At 35.6% G+C, this 23,052-nt stretch overlaps 2 protein-coding genes and 2 long non-coding RNA genes across 5 annotated transcripts in view; 2 read left to right on the top strand and 2 right to left on the bottom strand.

The window, feature by feature from the left end:
• Positions 1–23,052, top strand: part of LOC309493637 (uncharacterized protein) — a 186,651-nt gene that overhangs the window by 48,405 nt on the left and 115,194 nt on the right. The gene's annotated exons all lie outside the window — the stretch shown is intronic.
• Positions 2,341–8,951, top strand: LOC309493697 (putative adhesion G protein-coupled receptor E4P). The gene is made up of 13 exons (XM_082162896.1): positions 2,341–2,488; positions 2,666–2,697; positions 2,899–2,976; positions 3,094–3,280; positions 3,416–3,532; positions 3,656–3,837; positions 3,925–4,086; positions 4,162–4,386; positions 6,131–6,363; positions 6,451–6,517; positions 6,613–6,704; positions 6,788–6,947; positions 8,483–8,951. The coding sequence occupies exons 1-13, from the start codon at positions 2,350–2,352 to the stop codon at positions 8,561–8,563; spliced, it is 1,755 nt and encodes a 584-aa protein (XP_082019022.1). The 5' UTR covers positions 2,341–2,349; the 3' UTR covers positions 8,564–8,951.
• On the bottom strand, positions 13,562–18,764 carry LOC309493904. Of its 2 annotated transcripts, none has more exons than XR_014204073.1 (6): positions 18,598–18,764; positions 18,254–18,341; positions 17,771–17,838; positions 17,493–17,589; positions 16,477–16,595; positions 13,562–13,659 (listed from the first exon to the last, which is right to left on the bottom strand). It is a non-coding gene; the product is annotated as an uncharacterized lncRNA (long non-coding RNA). The 2 variants fall into 2 exon arrangements; XR_014204074.1 differs by having other exon boundaries at positions 16,482–16,595.
• Positions 20,055–22,235, bottom strand: LOC309493912. Its single transcript, XR_014204085.1, has 3 exons — positions 21,979–22,235; positions 20,598–20,666; positions 20,055–20,518 (listed from the first exon to the last, which is right to left on the bottom strand). It is a non-coding gene; the product is annotated as an uncharacterized lncRNA (long non-coding RNA).

Below are 23,052 nucleotides of genomic sequence, written 5' to 3'. Positions count from 1 at the left end.
TGTGCTTGCAATTTGGCCTATAATATCCAAGGAAAACATGTCTAGTAATTGTGCAGTTAATTCTCATACTGTATTTTCAGTTTTGGAATATTTATCCTCTCCCCAAATTTGTCACTAATAAAACACAATAAAAATTATTTAAAGAAAAGGCTTATATTTACCTTTTAATAGTTTGTTTACATCTACCTTGTAAATATATATTTTTATTAAAAAGGTTACAATTACAACAACAATTCAAGTGTAATCTTTCTTTGTAAAAACTAAAGTATACATTTTATCATACATATTTCAAAGTTAAGGATTTGATTGATTATTTGATTACTTTATTTTTGACAAAACATACTATATTTAACATGAGCAAATATTGGCAAACAAAAGCTTATTTGAGTTGGCAGATATTTTACAGTAAAAATGTATAATCTATCCAAAACTAATCAACGAAATGTTGTCTTTCATATGTCTGTAACATAGGTCTTTCATTTTTATTATAAGAAATATAAATGTTAATTTGCAGTTTAATACGTTGCTTATACAAATACATTTTATTTCAACATTTCAGTCGATTTTTACTCAGTATAGCAATACAGTTTGCTAAAACCGAAACATTCATTCACAAACAGAAACGCCTGACTGTAACGTTGTTTTTATGAAATATTAGGGCATATAAATGTTAATTTTCAGTTTAATACGTTGCTTATACAAATAGCCTACATTTTATTTCAACATATTTCTGTCGATTTTTACTCAGCTCAGTATAGCAATACAGTTTGCTAAAACATCATCATTCATTCACACAGAGACGCAATTTAAATTTAAACTGTATTTTTACGAGCTGTGATAAACAGCGGGCATCTCTGCGGCTGCCGTTCATTCATTCACAGAAACGCGATTAACTTGAGAACTGAGTGTTTGGACGAACACTGAAACGTATTGTTAATTTGTGTTTATGGAGTCCAGTGACGTTTAATAAAGAGTTTGTTTGAACATTTGGATGGTTTAATTAGACATCATGAATCTACATAGACAAGCTCTTATTGAGAATTAACAGAGGTTTAGATGTTGTTTCACTGAAAGTTTTATTTGAAGTCACCAGAATCGTGATTAATGGCTCCTTTATTTGAGCTCTTGACCCTTTACTCTTCTTTAAGCTTTTCTCTGACTGCTTTAACTGTATTTTAATCAAATACATTTGTTATGGTGAGAGAAAATATGATCAGATGTTTCTTGATGATGTCATAATTAGTAAGTGCAGCTCTGATCAAGTTTATGAGTATATGGATGGTGCGCATTTAATTTACTTATGTGCTATTATTGTGACACTCCATCATGCTATCCATCATAATAAAAAAATGTTTTCTAAAAATTTTAATCTGCAGCAGAAACTAGTCAAATACAGACCTCATGAATCAGCGTCTGAATCTCAACAATGGTGAGAAACGAAAAGCTTCATGCCGCAATGCATGCTGGGAGTCATGGATGAGATTTGTTCTATGGTGGCACCCAGCAAGCATTGCGGCATGAAGCTTTTCATTTGTCACCATTGTTGAGATTCATGTGCTGATTCTAGATGTCTGTTTTTATACCATAGTCTGTAAGGTCCTGTACGAACTGTATTTAAAAATAATTTGAAGCTAATTGTAATATGTTAATCCTTTTAAAAGGCATCTTTTAAAATTACATTAATCTTTCAAATGTTTAACTCTTGCTAAGCATAACAATTTTACATGTTCATGGTGATAATATTATCATCTGAGCATGTTTTTCTCATGATTATTTCTGCTGTTTCAAATGTGTTACAATAAACACACATTTACAGCAATCAGAGAAAACTAATGTTGAAGAGTCAAAGGTCAAGAGCCCAAATAAAGCTGACACTAATCACGATTCTGGTGACTTTAAATGAAACATTCAATGAATCGTCAACACCAAAACCTGTTAATTCTCAATAAGAGCTTCTGTAGAGTCTGACAGAAATAAAGTTAATCTGGTTATTAATAACAAGTGAAAGCAGCATTTGAAAAAGACATTGAAAAAGAGGCATGATGTGATTGGCTGCAAATCTTTAAGGTTAATCTTTAAGGTTTCATGAATTAAGATTGAATTTATTTATTTGAATGTATTGTTTTATTTATTGTAGAGCATTTTATGGGATACCATATAAAATATACCTATAATTTTTTTCATAAACACAAACTCTCCTCCACCCAGTGCTATTCTATCCAGAGTTACATTTTAACACACATTGTGTGTTAAAAATATACACAACACAACATGTGTCAAAATACCATCAACACATGCTGTGTGTTGTTTTTAAACACATCTCTTTTAAGAGTGTGGACTGATATTGAAATGCAACCCTACATAATTAATGTCTTCATGAAGAACACAGAATTTAATTTCCGACTTGGCATCTCTTTCCATCTCGTATATTTGACAGGTCATTTGCTGAAAATGTCTTCCACAACATCTATCAGTCCCACTACTGCAGGTGAGCATGTTGCCGGACTGAAATGTAGCTCTCAAAAAGCAGCTCCTCCTAACAATTGTCTTCATGGAGAATACCACAACATCACCCAGTCCCACTCAAATGAAAGGAAAGGAATTTAAAAGGAATTTTATTCTGAAAGAAATTTAAAATGATTTCATAAGACTTTTCTCATTCCAGGTCTGATTATCACACTGCAGGACGAATGCAATGTAAGTTGTTGTAGGCAAAATTTCTGTAACAACAGCTCAATAATGCAAAATAATGTGTACTGTTCTGTATTATTGTCAGTGTTGTTGTATATAATATGTAGTAGAATATTTTAGCAATTAACTTTCATTTGACTTCAAATACTCCACAGTGCACACATGTTCAGTTTTCAGTTTATTTTTAAAGCTCAATTGTGATTTCAGAGTCAGACCATAGGGCGATGTGTAGAAAATCTTCTTGACCGGATAGAGAACATGACAGATGAAGTGCTCCCCTTGACCGTAAGACAAAAATGACAAAATAATCATTATTTGTCTCTTACATAAATTATCCTGTAGCAATGCTTTCTTTTGTTTCAACGTTTACAAATAATCCTATTTTTATGATTACTAAAATAGGATGTGAAAACAATTTTTAATATGGTCCTCAACACATCAGAGAAGGTTTTAGTGTCATCATCTGCTGACCCAAATAAACTGGTGTCAGATGGAAACCGTGTGTTAAAAGCCAGTGAGAAGCTGGTGTCCATGCTGGTGAAGCCGACAGACACATATGCCAATGTCAGCTTTTCTCTTGACACTGTGGGTAAGTGAAAAACAAACTATGAATATACTGTGAAATTACTGACTTAATGTGCTCAAGTCTAGAAGACCTTTTGACTTTTTTAGATGGCCTAATTGTTAATACAGATTAATTTACATAATTGTATTTTTTAATCAGAGGTACAAGTCTTCATCGTTGGACCAAATGCAACCTTAGATAAAATCCCTCGACTTAACACGACAAATTCTTCTGTGGACATTGATCTCATTGGGATTGCCAAGAACAACGATGACAGTATGTGACAGGTTTTAGTTTGATTAAATGAACAAGAAAACTAGAAAGAGACATCACTAACGACAATAAAAAAAGAACGTTGATTTGGTTTATTGCATGTAAGCTTCTGTTTCTGTCACACAGGATCAGCTGCTGTGGCTTTCATGAGTTATAACACAATGGAGAATCTACTGAAGCCCGACTTCTTCAACACATCAAATGACACGATTAAAACCATGATGTCCACTGTGATCTCAGCTACTCTTCTCAAAACCACCAACACTAAACTCACCAAACCAGTCAACTTCACCCTCAAACACATCAGAGTGAGAGACTGACATGTGTTTTTGTCCAACCTGAGAACTGATGAACATCTGAAAACATTTTCTGCATGTTCTTTCTTCTTTTTGCAGGAGTTTGACCCCAGCGGTTCTCTGTCCTGTGTGTACTGGAACATCAGCGAGTGGATTGTAGATGGTTGTTCTGTTTTAGAGACCAACAGCAACTACACTGTGTGTTCCTGTGTTCATCTGTCCACATTCGCTCTTATCAAGCAAACCAGCCACCCATCAGAGGTACGAGAACATTTATAGTGAGCATTGAAGAACAGCAAAGATTTGGCACTCATGTACTCTGACTTTTTTTCTCAGAGCGTCTCAATGCTCTTAGAGTCGTGGCACCTGGACCTGTTGAGTTTGGTGTGTGTGATCATGGGGCTGGTGTTCTTCAGTTTGGCCCTGTTGACCTTTACCCTTTGTCAGTGGAGTCCTAGAGTAAATAATGTGGCTCGAATCAACATCTGCGTGAGTCTGCTGTTGACTAACCTTCTGGTCCTGCTCACAGACCAGTTCCTGAGCCTCATACGCCCTCATCAGGTGAGGATGATGAAGGAGCCCTACACTGTTAGACCTTACCAGGTTTTTTTACAGTAAAATACTGGCAACACTGTTGCCAGTAATATACTGTTAATTGTACAGTTCTTTACTGTAATCTACAGTTTGTTTCTGTAAAAATGCACTAAATTAAAATTCAAGTTAACTATTACACTTGCAGAAACCGACTGCCTTAAATTGACCAACTGTCATTTAAATGTATTAACTAAAATGTATAATGCATTAATAATCTGAGCAAAGTATTACTGTGAACTTCTTTCATTTGAGACCACTAATAAACTATTGTACATAAAAAGATTTCCACTGGACCAGCAACTACACAGTCACCGTCTGTTAAATAAAGCAAAATAAATTTTACAGTAAACTACTGGCAATAGTTACCCTTTAACATTAGTATTTCACTGGTTGATTGAACTGTGTCTTTGCACTTGTGCACACACAGTTTGTGAATGATTGCAGTTATACTGATTATGATGAAAAAATCATCATATAGTCTGTTCATACACTAAATCTCATTCAGTTTTTAATTCTGTAACAAAAATGTTATATTACCACCACTGTGAAACCATAGTAATACATTACAATGATTTTTTTTTTTTAACACATGATGCACAGCCTAAAAAAGAAACAGAGCTATAATGTCTTGTAGAAACACAGAGATATCAAAAATCTCCATATGTCTCTCATCAATGGTGGCAATAATTTATTTGTATTTATTTATTCATGCAGGAGTGCATGCTGGGAGTTTTATACAATCCTGGAACCCAGCATGCATTGCGACATAAACGTTTTTATTGTCACCATTGTTGAGATTCATGTGCTGGTTGTTGATGTCTGTGTGTGTCTGAGTTAAGCAGGAGTTCAAAAAGTTTTAAAACACTATATTATTTCAATATTCTTCAGAATAACTGATTACAGAAACATTGCTGTATTTCACGTTATAGATTTACAGATATGATTAATATGAAATACCCATAAATCCAAAGATTTTACACTGATTAAGATCAGAGAATCAGACATGTCCAGGATTATTATGTAATCATCACATCAGTCATAAACACCTTATCATCTTTCTCTTTACTTTTTCTTGCCATAACACATGTGTTTTATAAACTCATAGTTAAAGTAGTCAGAGAAAAAACTGATATAATAAAGTCAATGGTTCAAGAGCCCAACTAAAAGAAATACTGATCTCCATCATGGTGATAATAACTTTATTATTTTCAATAAAACATCAACAATTAAATATCTGTTAATTCTCAACAATAACTTTTGTACAAAAGAAATAATGTTAAACTGGTTTGTAAACTGGTTTCACACTCAGTGTTGCTGGAAGTCAGTTGTAGTTCTTGTGTTTCTCTTTTTTCTGTTCTTGTTTCTCTGTCCTTCAGTGATTCTGCTTATCAGGTGTTCATCAGTTTCTCAATTCACTCACTTCTTTTCATTCACTCTGTCAAGGGGACTATATTAGTGAACTAATGTAGGGAATAGTGAATGAGGGTATAGGGTGTGAATGGGAAAACAGCCTCTGAGTGACGATTTTGAGCACTGTTCATTTACAGTATATTCCTGTGGGCTATTTTTGTTTTCTACGGTATATTACTGTTTTAATGGAAAATGGTATGATATTGTCAGAATTAGGCCTTTTTTTACAGCAAGGGTTAACAGTGTACAGCTCAGCACAGTCTCACTGAGAATCATCATAACCGTCTCTCATGATCTCCAGGTGTTGTGTGCCGTGATATCAGGTGTGCTGCACTTCCTCTTTCTCTCCGGCTTTGTGTGGATGTTCATTGAAGCTGTGCTGCTCTTCATCTGTGTGAAGAACCTATCACAGATCAGCTCCATTAATAGGAAGGTGCTTAGCAGAGAATTCCTGTGCGTGATTGGATATATGGTTCCTCTGGTTGTGGTGGCCGTGTCTGCTGGGGTGAATCCTAAAGGCTACGGAAGTGAAATGTGAGTTTGATTTGAGAGTGACTCATTGCTCAAAATCTTCATCCATGTTTGTTCATTGATTATTTAACTATATCTTCCTCCGAACAGGTGCAGGTTCAAAACCTTTGAAGTTTTTGTCGGGGGTTTTCTGGGACCGGTTTGCGTGATTCTATTAGTGAACACATTTTTTTTATTAATTTTGCTCATGACTTTGTATTAAATGGAAAACAATTGGATTAATAATTTTTTTTTTTTTTTTTTACTTTGCAGTCAAACACAATTCTTTTCATCATGATCATCATCAATCTGAACTCAACTCTCAAAAATCTGAACGCTGAAGTTTCACAGATAAAACAAACCAAGTAACAAACATGATTGAATTGCTCTATTTAAAAGAACATATCACGTAAGACACATTACGTCTCTTTTTTCTGTTTCTCTGCAGGATTATGGTATTTAAAACACTGGCTCAGTTTGTGATTCTTGGTTGCCCCTGGATTCTGAGTTTCTTCCCTAACGGGATCGAGCTGATGATCATCTCCGTGATCTTGAACTCCCAGCAGGGAACCTTCATCTTCCTGGTCTATTGTGTCCTCAATAATGAGGTCAGACATTTTCCATCCTACTAAGTAAACCATTTCAGTGTCTCCAGAGACCAGAGGTGGAGATTCCAGGGGTCAGAAAGTAAAAGTCCTGCCATATATTTATTCCACCCATGAACTCACACAGCAAAAACTCTAGTGTTAAATGAACTCTCCTGGGAGTTTATTTGGCTCCAGACTCAAGAGTGTTAAAGTTAATGAGATAATTAAGTGATTGTTTGAGTGATGATTGATCATTATTGAAGACACCTGATGTTAACAAGCAGAATCACTGAAGGAGAAAAATCACAATTTTAGTCACCATTATGGAGATCAGTGTTCGATTTAGTTGGGCAGTTGACCTTCAAATGATTATCTTTAGATTTTGTTTGGCTGTTGATCTGAGTTATTACAGCCAGATGATCAAAAAGAAAAGGTGATCAGGTGGTGTTGGTTATATTTGAACATAATCATAATTTGATCTGAATCACTGAACTCAATTAGAGCCTAATCTCTGACTTAAATGTATATTGGTCATTACAACATCACAGTAATTCTACAGATTAAGATCCAGATTTTTCAATATAATTCAAATTATTTCTTAAAAGTTGTTCTGATAAAGAAAAGGAAAATCTTTCTTTAAGGCACACACAGACATCAAGATTCAGTGTATGAATCTCAACAATGGTGACAAAAAGAATATTCAATTAGGAAAACAAGACAATTCAGATCATAATTTATTTATACCGCAATGCATGATGGGAGCCATGGATGAGTTTTGATTGGTGGCACCCAGAATGCACTGCAACATGCTTTATTATTGTCACCATTGTTGAGAATCACAGGCTGATTCTTGGTGTGAGTGTGTCCAAATAATATATTTTTCCAAAGTCTTTTGATCAGAACAACTTTCAAGAAATCTTTCTGATTACATTGAAAATGATTAACATGGCATAATATTAGAATCACAGGCTGTTGTAGTCAACAAGGTAAACTTAATTCTCTAAATGAGTTTTGTGATTCAGGTCAAATTATGTCAAAACATAACCAACACCACCTGATCAACTTTTCTCTTTGTTCATTTGAGAGATATAACTCAGATACAACAGCCAAACAAAATCTAAAGTTATTAGTTTAATGGTCAAAAGCCCAACTAAAGCAAATACTGATCACCATAATGGCAACTTAAACAAGAGATTTTCTCCTTCAGTGATTCTGCTTGTTAACATCAGGTGTTTTCAATAATGGTCAATCATCACTCAATCAATCACTAAATTATCTCATTAACTTTAACACTTTTGAGTCTGGAGCCAAATAAACTCCCAGGAGAGTTCATTTAACACTGGAGTTTTTGCTGTGTGAGTTCATGGGTGGAATAAATATATGGCAGGACTTTTACTTTCTGACCCCTGGATTCTCCACCTCTGCCAGAGACAGTATAAGGAAGAAACACATCTTAAAATGCGAATCTAGTCTCTTTTCTCACCTGTTTAATATAAACAAACTCCATTACGGTTCATGAGTTTCAGCTCATCTCGTGTCATTCTTGTCCAGGTTAGACAGCAGTACATGAAGTTCTTCAGATGTCTTTGCTGTGGATGCAAACAACAATGAGGAGGACTACAGCTAAATATTTGTAAATGTTGGCAAAAAAAAAAAAAAAAGAAACTGAAAACTATTTGTGTGTGCATGGTAAAGGGAAATAACAAATGAATTTAAATTGTATGGAATCAGTTATTTATATTATGTTATCAGTTATGTTATAAATTATATTTTTGTTTGTCAAGCTCAGAAAGCTGACTGTTTCTTCTGTAAGGACACATTTTACAGTATATTATTTTAAATATTCATACACCTCATACAAAATATGTCATATAAATGCAAAATGTATTTTCAGGATGGAGGACCACAGGTTTTATGGGTATTGTGATATACATTTAAAAATATACTATAAAAGTAACTGTATAAAACTATTCTTTGGGTTTTTTTTCTTTGTGCGCTTTGTGCACAGCCACACAATGTTACAGAACACTGGACCAATAGAAGTTTTTTTTTTGCAGCATTTTCCCCCCTTCGTTTGGTTTTTATTTTTTAAATGGACCTGCCAGCTGTCATTGCTAGAGCTAGAGCAAGGAGACCGATCACTGTAAGAGCATACCTGAGACTTTCTATAGCGCATCTCCACAAATGCGTTTGTGGAGTGTGTGCTGCTGAGTAATGGATCTGAACAACTTTTAAGAAATCCTTTGGATTGCATTGAAAATTCTACAAATATTATTCTGTACAAGAACAGTGCTGCTATAATCAATAAAGTCAGCCTAACTCAGAAAATAGGCTCTAAATAAGTTGGGATTCAGGTCAATAAATTATTAGGTTAAAACATAACCAACATCATCAGTTCACCTTTTCACTTTGTTCGTCTGGCTGTTATAACTCAGTTACAGCAGCCAAAAATCTACAGTTAAAAATGCAAGAGTCAAGAGCCCAACTATAGCAAACACTGATCACCAAAACTTAACATTTGTGATTTTCTCCTTCAGTGATTCTGCTTGTTAACATCAGGTGTCTTCAATAATGGTCAATCATCACTCAATTAATCACTTAATTATCTCATTAACTTCAACACTGCTTTTGGCACTGACCAAAAGTGATAATTTGTTATTAAAAGATGATTTTGACCCTTTTTTTTTTTTTTGCCACAGATCAGACATTATGATTTTTGTAATACATTGCTAAAATTATTATTGTTTTTTTTTTTTTTAGAAACAAACAGACATCAGGAACCAATATTTTCAATACAACATCACCATCTAAACCTCTGTTGATTCTCAATAAGAACTTATGTAGATGAATGACAGAAATAAAGTCAGTCTGGTTAGTAATAAGTGAAGCTGGTAATGCTGTTTGTGGAGTTGTTTAATCCTCTTCTGATGAAATCAACTGAAGATAAAAGAAGACATTAAATCTTTCAAGATTTAATAATAAAATAAAGGGACCAGCAAAGGTTGTGGCTGGAAGTCAATTGTAGTTCTTGCGTTTCTCTTTTTTCTGTTCTTGATATTCCTCTTTCCTTCAGTGATTCTGCTTATTATCATCAGGTGTCACCACTAATGGTCATTTGTCACTTAATTAATCACTTAAATGCCACATTAACTTTAATTAAACACTTCCTCATTCTGGACATCCGTGATAACAAAGCGAAAGTGACATCTCTTCACCTGAAACAAGAAGCTAATAAATGCACGATTGAAGTATGTGTTTTGTGTGTGATTTTCGTGCGATTTGGGGTTTTCATATGAATAAAGAATGTTTATAGACTGCATATGCTAGGTAAGGATAGCCCAGCTTCATCCAAAATGCTAAATATAACATATTTCAAAATCGTTTTATGACTTGAAACCATTTTAAACCGCGACCGGAATATGATACAAATACTCGATGGTGTTTTAAAGTGAGTTTTAAATAAAAGTGTAATATTAATAAATTAAATTGTGTCATGTAGCTTGAGGCTACCTGTTGTGCTAATGCACCTGCTGCAGGAGCTTTCTATTCCATACAATCATTATTTTTTTTTTTTTATAATTTGCATTTAAAGTTCCAAGAATAGTTTTTTTATTGTTTGTTTTCTAACAAGACTTAAATTAATAGGTGGATTATTCATGTGTAGTGGGATTACATAGGTGTCGATGGCCAAGCATTATGCCAGAAGAAAGGCTATAATGGCTGAATTCAAACAAAAGGATAAGGATAAAAGAATAATGAAGATTAAGTCGGAGGTGTGAAAGGTTGGTCGATTTAAATGAATAGAACATGAATGGGGTCAGTTCTCCTCGCCAGACATTAGTCAAAGACTGTAAATGGGTGTTTAGAGGGCAATAACATATTTTATAAGAATCTTTTTAGCCTTTTCTAAAACTTCTCCAAAGTCTCCCCTGACATGGTCTCACAATAGGCTTCATAAAATACATAATTTTAGAGATATCATCCTCAGATTTGAAATGAAGCATGACCACCAGTGGTGGACGAAGTACACATACCATGTACTTGAGTTAAAGTAAAGATACTCAAGGTAAAATATTACTCAAGTAAAAGTAGAAGTGCTGCCTTTAAACATTCACTTGAGTAAAAGTACAAAAGTATTTGCCTTCAAATGTACTTCCCAGCGGGCACCTTGATGTCAAAATGATGTCATGAAATAGGTCAAAAATGAAAGTCATATTGACGTCAAAGTGTCGATGTCAATTTGATGTCAAGATTTTGACCTCTGCTGATGTCATTTTGCCAAACAAAAAGGTGAAATGCATGGCCGTACACTTATTACCAGCTTCACCTAAAAACTAACCAGATTTACTTTATTTAATTTCCGGTTTAAAGAAATCATATTTTGTATTTTAAAGACACCATGATGGTGGTTAGCGTTTGCTTTAGTTGGGCTCTTGACCCTTGCATCTTTAATATAAGATTTTCTCTGGTTGCTATAATTGAGTGTTTATAAAGCACAATTGTTGTAGCTAAAAAAGCCATGAGAAAATGAGATCAGGTGATGTTGGCTGTTTATTGATGATGAAATCATCATCATGTTGCCTGAATTCCTAATCTTATTCTGGGTCTATTGTTTTGATCATATTGGACTTGTGGTTTTGATATTGTTTAATAATAGAAGCCATTTAATTTGACTGCATGTGAGCAATGTTGTTTATCAAATAATGTAAAGGATTTTAAAAGCATTAAACTTTTTCCTCTACATTATTACTTAGCCATCAGTGTATGACTCTCAACAATGGTGACAATCAATGAAATGCTTCATGCTGCAGTGCATGCTGGGTACCACCAATCAAAACTCACCCATATCTCCCAGCATGCATTGCGGCTTTAATAAATTATGCAGCTGGAGTTGATCTGATTATCTGGATATTTTGTTTGAATGTCACCATTGTTGAGATTCATATGCTGTTTCTTGATGTCTGTGTGTGTCTAAGTAATGCCATAGCTGAAAGGCTTTTGTGCACTAAATAGTACTAATAGATGCTGTAGAATCAAATGACTTATTTTGCCATTAATGATTATGAATAAAACAGTTTTATAACCACAACTCCTATCTAATCAAAGCATAGACACTGAAAAGGATTCAGGCAATTACATGATGATATCGTCGTCATCATCAATAAACAGCTACCATCACCCGATCTCATGGCTTTTTTTGCTACAACAATTGTGCTTTATAAACACTCAATTATAGCAGCCAGAGAAAATCTTATATTAAAGATGCAAGGGTCAAGAGCCCAACTAAAGCAAACGCTAACCACCATCATGGTGTCTTTAAAATACAAAATATGATTTCTTTAAACCGGAAATTAAATAAAGTAAATCTGGTTAGTTTTAAGTAAGCTGGTAATAAGTGTACGGCCATGCATTTCACCTTTTTGTTTGGCAAAATGACATCAGCAGAGGTCAAAATCTTGACATCATATTGACATCGACACTTTGACGTCAATATGACTTTCATTTTTGACCTATTTCGTGACGTCATTTTGACATCAATGTTGATGTCATATTGATATTAAATTGACGTCAAGGTGCCCGCTGGGTTAAGTATCAAAGTACTATGATTTTTTTATGGCTATAATGTCCTATTATAATTTTTGTCACAAGACTCTTGCTTAACTCAGTCTACGTGAAGACTCTAATGTCACTCTTGGCACATCAATCTATTAATAAAATGACATTAATTTATTCAATAAAAAAAATATATATATACCCAGATAGCACACGTACGTCGGGCCGACGTTGGCCCGATGTACAAAGTTCCATCGGCACGACGTCGCTCAGAGATCGTTTGCTCATCGGCAATATGTCGCCTCGACGTCGGCCTTTGATCGCAAATGATCTCCGGCCGATGTTTGAACGATGCAAAGCTGTAAATCTTTTGGCAGCTCTGCATGGGTTTTATAGGACCTTTATTTATATAGGTCGGACCTTTCGGGCTACTCCTAGACACCATGCGGTGCTTTCATTGACGCACGCACTTACGAACACACGCACGCACGCACGCACACACACACACACACACACACACAGAGCGGAGATCGCGCTGCAACACTCACTCAGCAGCACATAAACTGTAGTCAACATTGCCCCGAGACTTAAATTGATAAAATAGCTTTGATACTGAACACATGCAACTTTCATCACTCAAAATGGCCATATTCAAGAAAAAAAGTGGAGTAGTTTTACAGTTTCATCTTACCTTGCACTCTTTCAACGTTAAACTGATGGAATACATGCTCTGCTTCTGTGAACAGTAAACCCCGCCCTCTATGATTTGATTGGCTATCTATTTGGATGGTCGCTGTAAGGTAGACCAGCCTAAAATGTAACTTTTAAACCTTTTTGCCATTCTAAAAACAGCGGAGAAAGAATTTCCAATACTGAATTTCCAGTTTGGCCATTTCTAACTATTGACATACTATTGTTATTATTGATATAATTATAGACTTGTCCCCCTCAATGTCTATGTACATATATACAGCCCTGGAGTTACTTGACTATCCAATATGAAAAAAGTAGGCTATACTGACATTGAAAAATATCTTCTTAATGTTGTGTGTAACTGTCTCTAGTATAATGAACAGACACAATTCAAGTTAAGACATTTTAATGACACCAGAAAGAACTCCAGGAGAAAAGGGATCAAAAAGGAACAGCAACAATGTAGAGAAGGATTCTACCTGGCAACCTGTAACAGAGTGAAAAAGCAGTTAGGACTAAAGCTAAGAATAAAATTGTCATTACACTGGATAATATAATTAAAAATCTAACAACAATCAAAGGTACATCAGCTGGCAAACCATTTAATAGTTTAATAGGTTTAATAGTCTATTTAAAGGGAATGATTGTGGTGGGGAGTTTGCTCAAACTACGGCAGCGATACAGCGAATAGTTGTTCTAAAAGACGGCGGAGCGCTTTCAAAGGCCAGTGAAAGCAGAATGTCAGTTAAGTTGTAAGTAGACGCTAACTGTTTCTCATGGGTTCGTATGGTATTTTAAACATTTACAGGTGTAAGTCTGTGATTTTATTGCCATCCGAATCCATAATGTCAGTGTTTTTTCTCACCCAACCCGCGTACATTTCTGAATTGCTTTTATAAAGAACACCGCTTTCTCACATAACGCAGTGAAGCAGCCCCTGCACGAGTGAATAATTGATTCTCGAGCCATCGATATCAGCAGATTCAGCAGCATCGCCACGGGCAGCACTGGGTAACGTCACACGTAAGAAGGAATATCTTTAGCAGCTTTCTAAGGTATGGTTCGGGGAACACGCCTATAAATGGTATCCCTTTAGTTAACCTGTTAAGCTGCAACCCCACTTTTGAAAAATCCCCAGAAATGACATACCCAAACTGAAACAGATACAGTTCATGAACCCTTTGTACTAAAAACACAAGTATGATCTCATTTGAAAGCTGACACCTGGCAGTTTATTGTAAATGTAGAATTAATTATTGTCATAATGAAAAAAATTGTTATAAATAGCTTTCTAAGGTATGGTTCGGGGAACACGCCTATAAATGGTATACCTTTAAGTTATACCTTAAGAGTCTTCGTAGCATGCTAAGAGACAACGCTATCGGGAAACGCAGCCCAGGTGTTTATGAATGAGACACTGAATTAATTGGTTTTAAAGTGTTTGAATTAATGATTCAAATGAGTATCTTTTTTTTAAACAGACTTGAACATGTTATTCTGATGTATGTTATCGTGATCTCCATTTTAAACAAAACAAAAACGATTTTAAACCAAATAGATTCTCAGTTTACCCTGAATTAGGGGCCGTTCACATATCGCGTCTAAAAACGTGTGGAAAACGCTCTCTCCTTTCTAAAAGGACTTGCGCTCCCGTGGCGTCTGTCGTTGCTATGCAACCATGAACTGCGCTCTCCATGATGACAAGGAAGTATCAGCAAAGGAATAATTGATTTCTAGCCCTCGCATTAGCTTCACTACTAGATATATTTATGGAGATGAGAAATAAAAACTCGCCCTGTACAGCTATGATCAGCTGTTCGGCCGAGTTTTCCATGTTGTTACGGAAAGGCCAAAGCTGATCGGTTGGTTTTTGTCACATGACCTGCGGTGCGCTTGTGGCATTCTGAAAAGTTGAGATGTTTTCATCTCACTGTGGCATATGTGCGCCTGGAAAAACGAGCACGCCGCATCGCATGCGCGTCACTTCTATTATGGTATTACCGGTGTTGTCACACTTGATTAACTGGTGGGGAAATATCCGAACGTATGACTTACAGAAGGTACAATTAACTAAGAATGTTTCAGGAAACACGTATTAACAATAAGGTACAGCTTAAGGTATAACTTAGGAACGACGTAGCATTAAGAAGGTTTCGGGAAATTCAGTAGCCTGGGTGCCAGCCCGAACCCCGCCCACAACATTTTTTGGTCGGGAAGTTCGGTCTGGACTCGCTCCGTTGAGGAGCTATTATGCCCGAACAAAAATTGTTCGGACCAATCAAATTGTCAGGGCGGGCTTTATACGATGATGGACAGATGAGCAACGGTAACGTAATCATCCACGTCACCAAAGACGACTGCTGCTGGAGAATTGAGATTTCACGAGCTCACATTTACAAATAAGTCAGATAGAATAAATGCGTATATAAGAGTTCACACAAATAAGTCGATAGAATAAATGCGTATATGACGTGCTGTCCGAGGAGAGGGCTGTGGGCTCGGTAGCCATACTCCCCCGTATTCCTGGTTGTGAGAGAACAAGACAAGAGTGAGGATTCGGGGTGGTGGAGGGATGCTGAAAAACTGTCAAGGAGTGTTAGGTAAGTTGACAGAGTGAATATGCTTCCTCATGCTGATATAGGGTAACGTTAGACATGGTATTGTTTGATGACAAGTTGATATTGGATTGATTATTTGTACGTGCTCCTCCCGAACTTTGTTTATGAAACATCATGTGTAGATTCCGCCATCGCGTCTGTTATAGAAGATATCGGCAGCGCATTCATTTTAAAAGAGGAACAGAGAGCCGCGACATTTTTTTATTTTATTTTTTTTAATTTTTTTTTATTAAATGCTTGTAGAAGCCGCGACATTTTGTTGGTTGAAAAATATGAATGAAGAACATGCGTCATTTACTCCGTTGCTCTGATTGGTTGTAGGTCTATCCAATTGAGTGCAGAGGTTTTTTTTTTTTCCTGGTTCGGTTGAGACACACCCCATAATCAAATCTCTATGGAGCAGTATCAGACTCACATTCTGACTAGAATCTGAGTATGACGACGTCAGGCTAGAAATTCAGCCCTTATCATAATTAATAACGTGTTTCCTGAAACGTTCTTAGTGTTGCGCTTTTATTGAGCAGGTCATGCAATAACATAAATTAGTTATTTACACCAATAATGTGATGCGGCTGCTGGGAAATCTGGTGAGTTTTGGAGGTGGAGCATTGAAGAGAGGGGTGTGTTTGTTTGGGTTCATTCCAAATATCAACAGTGTCCAACAGCGTTTTTGAAATATCGCTTACCCCACCTTAATATCTGGCAGTTTTGTGTCCATCTATAGTTGCCATCATCTGAAGTCTTCACAAGTGAGGCTGGATCCAAACTGGAGCTGCTATAATCTCTAGTGAACTTGCTGAGCATCCTGATATAGAAACAGGGAAACAACAGGAGAAATATTAGCATAGCTGCAGTTCATATTATTTCAGGCAAAAGATGATCATGTGCACTTTTTACTATTTCATCACATATTAACTGTAAAACAAGATTATGAGATGTGTTAATTGAATGCTTGGCTAAAGAGTTGTGTCTTTAGTCTAGATTTAAATTGGGAGAGTGTGTCTGAGCCCCGAACATTATCAGGGAGGTTATTTATGTAAGTAAAAGAGTAGCAAAACTCGAGAGCATAAAGATGTGAATTTGAGAACTTGTCCCCTGTAAAATACAAGTCCAAAGTTGAATTTAAAGATTTGCACACGCAGAACGTGACTTAACGTATAGACAGTGATATTAAAATAAATAAATGATAACTCAGTAAACACCATACTAATTAAAAATAGACTGCTATGTACAGTTAAGCGTTTTCCTCACATAGAAAACTGGTAGAAAACGCTTAAAGGTCCCATGGCATGAAAATTTCACTTTATGGGGTTTTTTAACATTAATATGAGTTCCCCTAGCCTGCCTATGGTCCCCCAGTGGCTAGAAATTGTGATAGGTGTAAACCAAGCCCTGGGTATCCTGCTCTGCCTTTGAGAAAATGAAAGCTGGTAATAATCATAAATGTTTCTTGAGCGTCAAATCATCAAATTAGAATGATTTCTGAAGGATCATATGAAGCTGTGATGCTGAAAATTCAGTTTTGATCACAGGAATTAATTACATTTTACAATATATTCACATAGAAAACAGTTATTTAAAATTTGTTATTTCACAATATTATTGTCTTGGTGAACATAAGAGACTTCTTTCAAAACACAATTTTTTTACCAACACAATTAGTGTATGTTTGACATTAGTGTATGTTTGAAGTTTTACTTACTAATCATATGGTTCATAGCGCCTTAGAGATGATGATCCGAGATGATGATCCGCCCAACTCTGCTACGGTGGAGGCCAGGGCATCAACATTGAAGGATCTAGGAACACAACAATCCATTTGTCACAGAGCCAAACAATATTATTATATAATGCCAGGTTTATTACAAGTAAGAAGCTATAGCTAAGCTATATTATATATAAGCTACAGCAGAGGTGAAATGCTTTTCTGAGATGAGTTTCTGAATCTATTTGACCTGCATCTGGGCATGGAGTACCTACGGCCTGAGGGAAGTAGCTTGAACTGGCAGGACAAAGGATGACTAGGGTCAGCTGCCTTCTTTGCCACTCTGTTGGAGTAAATGTGTGTGAGAGAGGGGGAAAGTTAATGCCTGCAATCTTGCTACATGTCCTAACAATACTCTCTAATCGTTTTTTGTTTTTTGTAGACAAGGAACCAAACCAGCAGATAAAACAGAAGGTTAAAACAGACTCAATAAAACAAGAATAAAACATTCTCATCAAAGTGGGGTCAATGTTAAAATTCCTCAGTCTACGGTAAAAATACATTCGCTGGTGGGCTTTGGCACAAACAGCATCAGTGTGTGATTCAAAACATAGCTTACTATCAATTATTGTGCCATGGTAGCTGCTACTTGTATTCTTGTACTATCTCAATAGGTTGGCCATCAATGATAGTGAGGGGAAGAGGGGGGCTCTGTTTCCTAAAATCAATAATTAATTCTTTAGTTTTGGATTTCCTACCTGTATTTCCTACTTCTCTGGCAGCAGCTTTCTTCAGAAATGTTGAAGTCGTGGAGCTTTCCCTCTATTATGGGTTATTTTGTTGCTGCTGAAATCACAGAACATTTTTTTTTATCAAATTTTGTTTACCACTGAGCTAACATAGTTTTAACCAATTTTATCACTCCATGTAAGTGACGTCACCGATTACATACGTTTATGTTTACGTTTGTGTAAAATAAATTAGCTCACTTCCAAGTAAAACCTTTACAAAACCTCTCATATACACAAAAGAGGTGATTAAAAGCCCAAACTTTCATAAACAAAAGCTCAACCGAGTTAACTTTAACGTTAGCTTAACTTACCTCTTCTGAAAACGGTTGAGATGCTAACGGACTTTTTCCGAAGACACAAAGCCATGTCTATAAAAGTAAATATTCAACATAAGCGTATCAATTACAAGTAAGAGAAGTGTCAAGAACAGTTGTGTGTATTATCCGTGTGATTTTAGAGACTAATATCACCTGAAAGCAGTGAATGAATGAATGAATGAAGCATTTATATAGCGCTTTCATATGTACTACTGTACACCCAAAGCGCTTTACAACCATATCAGGGAATCTCTCCTCAACCACCACCAGTGTGCAGCATCCACTTGGATGATGCGACGGCAGCCACAGTACAACGGCGCCAGTGCGCTCACCACACACCAGCTATAGGTGGAGAGAGGAGAGAGAGTGATAGAGCCAATTCAATGTAAGGGGATTATTAGGAGGCCATGATTGGTAATGGCCAATGGGTGGAATGTGGCCAGGACACCGGGGTTACACCCCTACTCTTTACGAGAAATGCCATGGGATTTTTAATGACCAGTGAAAACAACAGCGAGAGAGGGAGTTTTCTTGCTTACCAGTCCCCAGCTAACACAGTTACGTTGTGAAGACGTAACCGGACCGGACCATATTCGTCGTAGCGACATGCCACATAACGTTCCAGTGACGTAACTTTGTGATTCCCATAATCGTCGTGGCGACGTTATAGTGGTACGTCGCAAGAACGTGATGAGTACGTCTTTATGACCAAACTGGCACGTTGCGAGGACGTAACACCAAAGGACCATATTAGTCGTTGCGACGTGCCACATAACGTTCCAGCAACGTAACTTTGTGATTCCTGTATTCGTCGTGGCGACGTTATAGTGGTACGTCGCTGGAACGTGGCAGGTACTTCCTAACGACCAAAATACCACGTCCGCATTTATTTTTAATATACTTCTCACCTTTAGTCCTGGGAATTAAGATGTGCTTGATCCATAACATTGAAATCCACATAGAACTGATAAACTCAAACATTTCATTCTCTGCTGAATGAACCTAATATGAATTATACAGTAATTGAGTAAACCTTATACATTCTAATAGGGAATTGTGTATTGTTTTCTGTTAATACGTTTAGGGATCAATACAGATATGTAATGGAAACCAATACAAACTTGTATTAAATTCTAAATAGAAAATGGCCCAAAACCACACTGCATTAATTTATTAATCAGCATTTATTCAGTGTTTCTTTGTACAAACTAAGCCAATAAATTTTGAACATTAACGATTTTTTAACCATGTTAACAAGTAATGAGTACAGAAATGTAACATCAATTAATTAATCAAAAAACATAATCAATGAATAATGTAACCAACTATTAAAATGTTTTATTCTTTTTACTGAAAAAAAAAAGTGTTTGATATTCTTATTGATATACTCTCTATAATTTGGCGGATAAACAATAAAGACCTTAAAAAAAAAGAAATGAAAAGATTCAGCATTTTCTTTATTATTAATTTTATTTGCAGAAATAGGTTCAGTTGTTTCCTGTAGTGTCCTATGAGGCTCCTGCTACAAATGTCTGGTGGTGATGTGCTTCATTGCTTCACTACCAGTAGCTAAACCTGAACAATGCGACAATTACCAAAGATCTATAGTCCTTGAGCTTCTCTGAAGCTAACAAATAAAATACAAATATTGCTCATAAAGAGTAAAGATATGTAAAAGGAACAATATAGATTTCTAGCATTTCTCCTGTATTATTTCGGCCACCAAAATATAATGACAAATGAGCATGATGACTGTGTCCCAGCTGTGGAAACCGCTCTTTCAGACAGTGTTGAGGAGGCAGAAGGAGATGATGGAGAGCTGTGGGAGAAGAGGAAGAGTCTCTTTCTTACCCCACCAGTGGAGGGAAGGGTCTTCTGAGGCAAGGAGAGGAGGATGGTCTCTCTCTATATATTGCTGGAAAATACAAATAAAATGTACCATACTATTGTAGTCAGGTTTATAGTTTTTTGTTAGAAAGGAATGTCTAACTTACGTATTCCTCCTCCTCCTCCTCTTCCTTATCCCGAGCTGCACTGTCACCTCATCGTCCTTCTTCAGGTAGCTAAAACAGAGGAGTACTTTATTAATGTTGCTAATATAATGCAGTTTTTCGAAAATACAGTAAAAACAGTAATATTGTGACTATCATTAAAATGTAAAATAGCTGTTTTCTATTTTAATGTATTTTAAAATATAATTTATTCCTGTGATCAAAGCTGAATTTTCAGCATCATTACTCCAGTCTTCAGTGTCACATGATCCTTCAGAAATCATTCTAATATGATGATTTGATGCTCAAGAAACATTTATGATTATTATCAGTGTTGAAAACAGTTGAGCTGCTTAAGATTTTTGTGTAAACCATGATGCCCTTTTCAGGATTCTTTGATCAATATAAAGTTCAAAGAAAAGTTTTAAAGTTAAATCTTATAACATTATAAAAGTCTTTACTGTCACCTTTTATCAATTTAATCCATTCTTGCTATTATTGTTTTCCAAAATCTTACTGACCCCTAACATTTGAATTGTGTACACAAAAACAAGAAGCAGCTCAACTGTTTTCAACAGATTAGATAATAATCAGAAAAATTCATTGAGCATCAAATCATCATATTAGAATGATTTCTGAAGGATCATGTGACACTGAAGACTGGAGTAATGATGCTGAAAATTCAGCTTTGATCACAGGAATAAATTGCATTTTACAATATATTCACATATGTTATTTTAAATGTTAATATTATTTCACAATATTATTGTTTTACTGTATTTTTAATCAAATAAATGAGTCGGTAATATAGGTAAAAATATGGTGGGGGAAAATGGATATGACGTTATTTAATAACTTAAGCTTCCTCAGTTCTCCCTGTGTTTCCCACTTCTCTGTCAGCAACTTCCTTAAGAAATGTTGAAATCGTAGAGCTTCCCCTCTGTTGTAGAGGGGTTATTTTGTCGCTGCTAAAATAACATAACCTGTATCAATATTTCTTTACCGTGAAAGATCAAAACGCATCTAAACTAGTTTCAGACAATTTTAGCTCAGTGTAAGTGACGTCATCGATTAACAGCACACAGCTGCTACATTTATGTTATATCAGTTTGTTAAATAAATTAGTCAACTTCCAATCACACATTCAACTGCACATCATAACCTCTTATCTACACAAAGATGTGATTATAAGCCCAAACTTTTGTAAATAAGAGCTTAGGTTAGCCTCTCTTCTGAAAACGGTTGAGATGCTAACGGACTTTTTCGAAGACATTAAACCATTTCTACAAAGTAGCCTAAATATTCAACAGATGTAATAACACGTAAGAAAAGTGCCAGGAACAGTTGTGTATATTATGTGTGTGATTTTAGAGACTAAACTCACCTGAAAGCAGTGAAAACAACAGCAAGAGAGGGAGCTTTGCTGATATCCGTTTTGTTGCGGCGCCGTTTCCATGGCAACTCTGCGCCGCTCCAGGGTTTGAAAGCTACTCAAATGTTCAGCCCGCACGCTCATAAAACACGTCAGTCACGCAGCATTTACATAAATAAACATGTAGAATTAACACATTACTTAAATACAAATCTCATGAATTTAAAACTCATTTTTAAGTTCTTCAAGTTTGAAGTTCAGTTTGAAGATTTTTTAAATTGTTGTTTTTACGAACACACAACCTCCTTAATAATAATACAAATGATAATAATAATAATAAATATACAAACGTTTATATTTATGACAAGGTTGTGAGGACGTCGTGGTAAAGTTCCATTTTTTTTTTTTATCTTGGCTAACGTTCCAGAAACGTTGTGGGCACGTCCTCAAAAGACGTCGCTAGTTTATCCCATGTAGAACGTTGTAAAGACGTGGTCCACTGGTCACCAGATAACTTTCCAGATAATTTCAATTATATAAATAAATGCATTACAAATATTATCCTAGTGATAATATGCCATTTGGATATTATATGGAACATTTACTTAATTCATCAAAGATTTTATTAAGTTATCTGGGACATTCTACCAGAAACGTACATTATCTGTCCTTGAATTGTTACAGTGAATAAAAAAGTATTTCATCCAAAAATTTCTAAAACTGGCTCATAGTTGATTTCTGTGAGTTGTTCTGTAAAGGAATATGTCATTCATTAGGTTCTCAGATATTTTTTTCTTTATTAAAAACACTTTTGAAAATTACAAATCCTGTCCATGCCCTTGTCCTCAGCCAAATTGGAGCTACAGCTTTCATAGTTTTGTTATGCTACAAACTGTTATTTAAAAAAAAAAAACTCATCAATAACAAGTTTAAGCTGTTATCATTCACATCAACTGATCAAAAACATAAAATTATATATAAATTCTACAAATAAATTCTATTTTACAACTGTCCCCATGTTTTGGTCAGTCCTGTCACGTTTACATAAAACTCTACATAAAATGTGTGAAATATGCCTTTAAGGGT

This window comes from Leuciscus leuciscus, assembly GCF_965113295.1.
Source record: "Leuciscus leuciscus genome assembly, chromosome: 3".
NCBI lineage: Eukaryota > Metazoa > Chordata > Actinopteri > Cypriniformes > Leuciscidae > Leuciscus > Leuciscus leuciscus.
This window is presented reverse-complemented; position numbering and strand designations above follow the sequence as displayed.

Bases quoted from the DNA above. Each gene is read 5' to 3' on its own strand.
- LOC309493697 (XM_082162896.1), top strand. From the start codon at position 2,350: ATGCAACCCTACATAATTAATGTCTTCATGAAGAACACAGAATTTAAT. The intron at 2,977-3,093 runs GTAAGACAAAAA...TTACTAAAATAG, and splicing joins ATGAAGTGCTCCCCTTGACC to GATGTGAAAACAATTTTTAA. The intron at 6,948-8,482 runs GTCAGACATTTT...TGTCCAGGTTAG, and splicing joins ATTGTGTCCTCAATAATGAG to ACAGCAGTACATGAAGTTCT.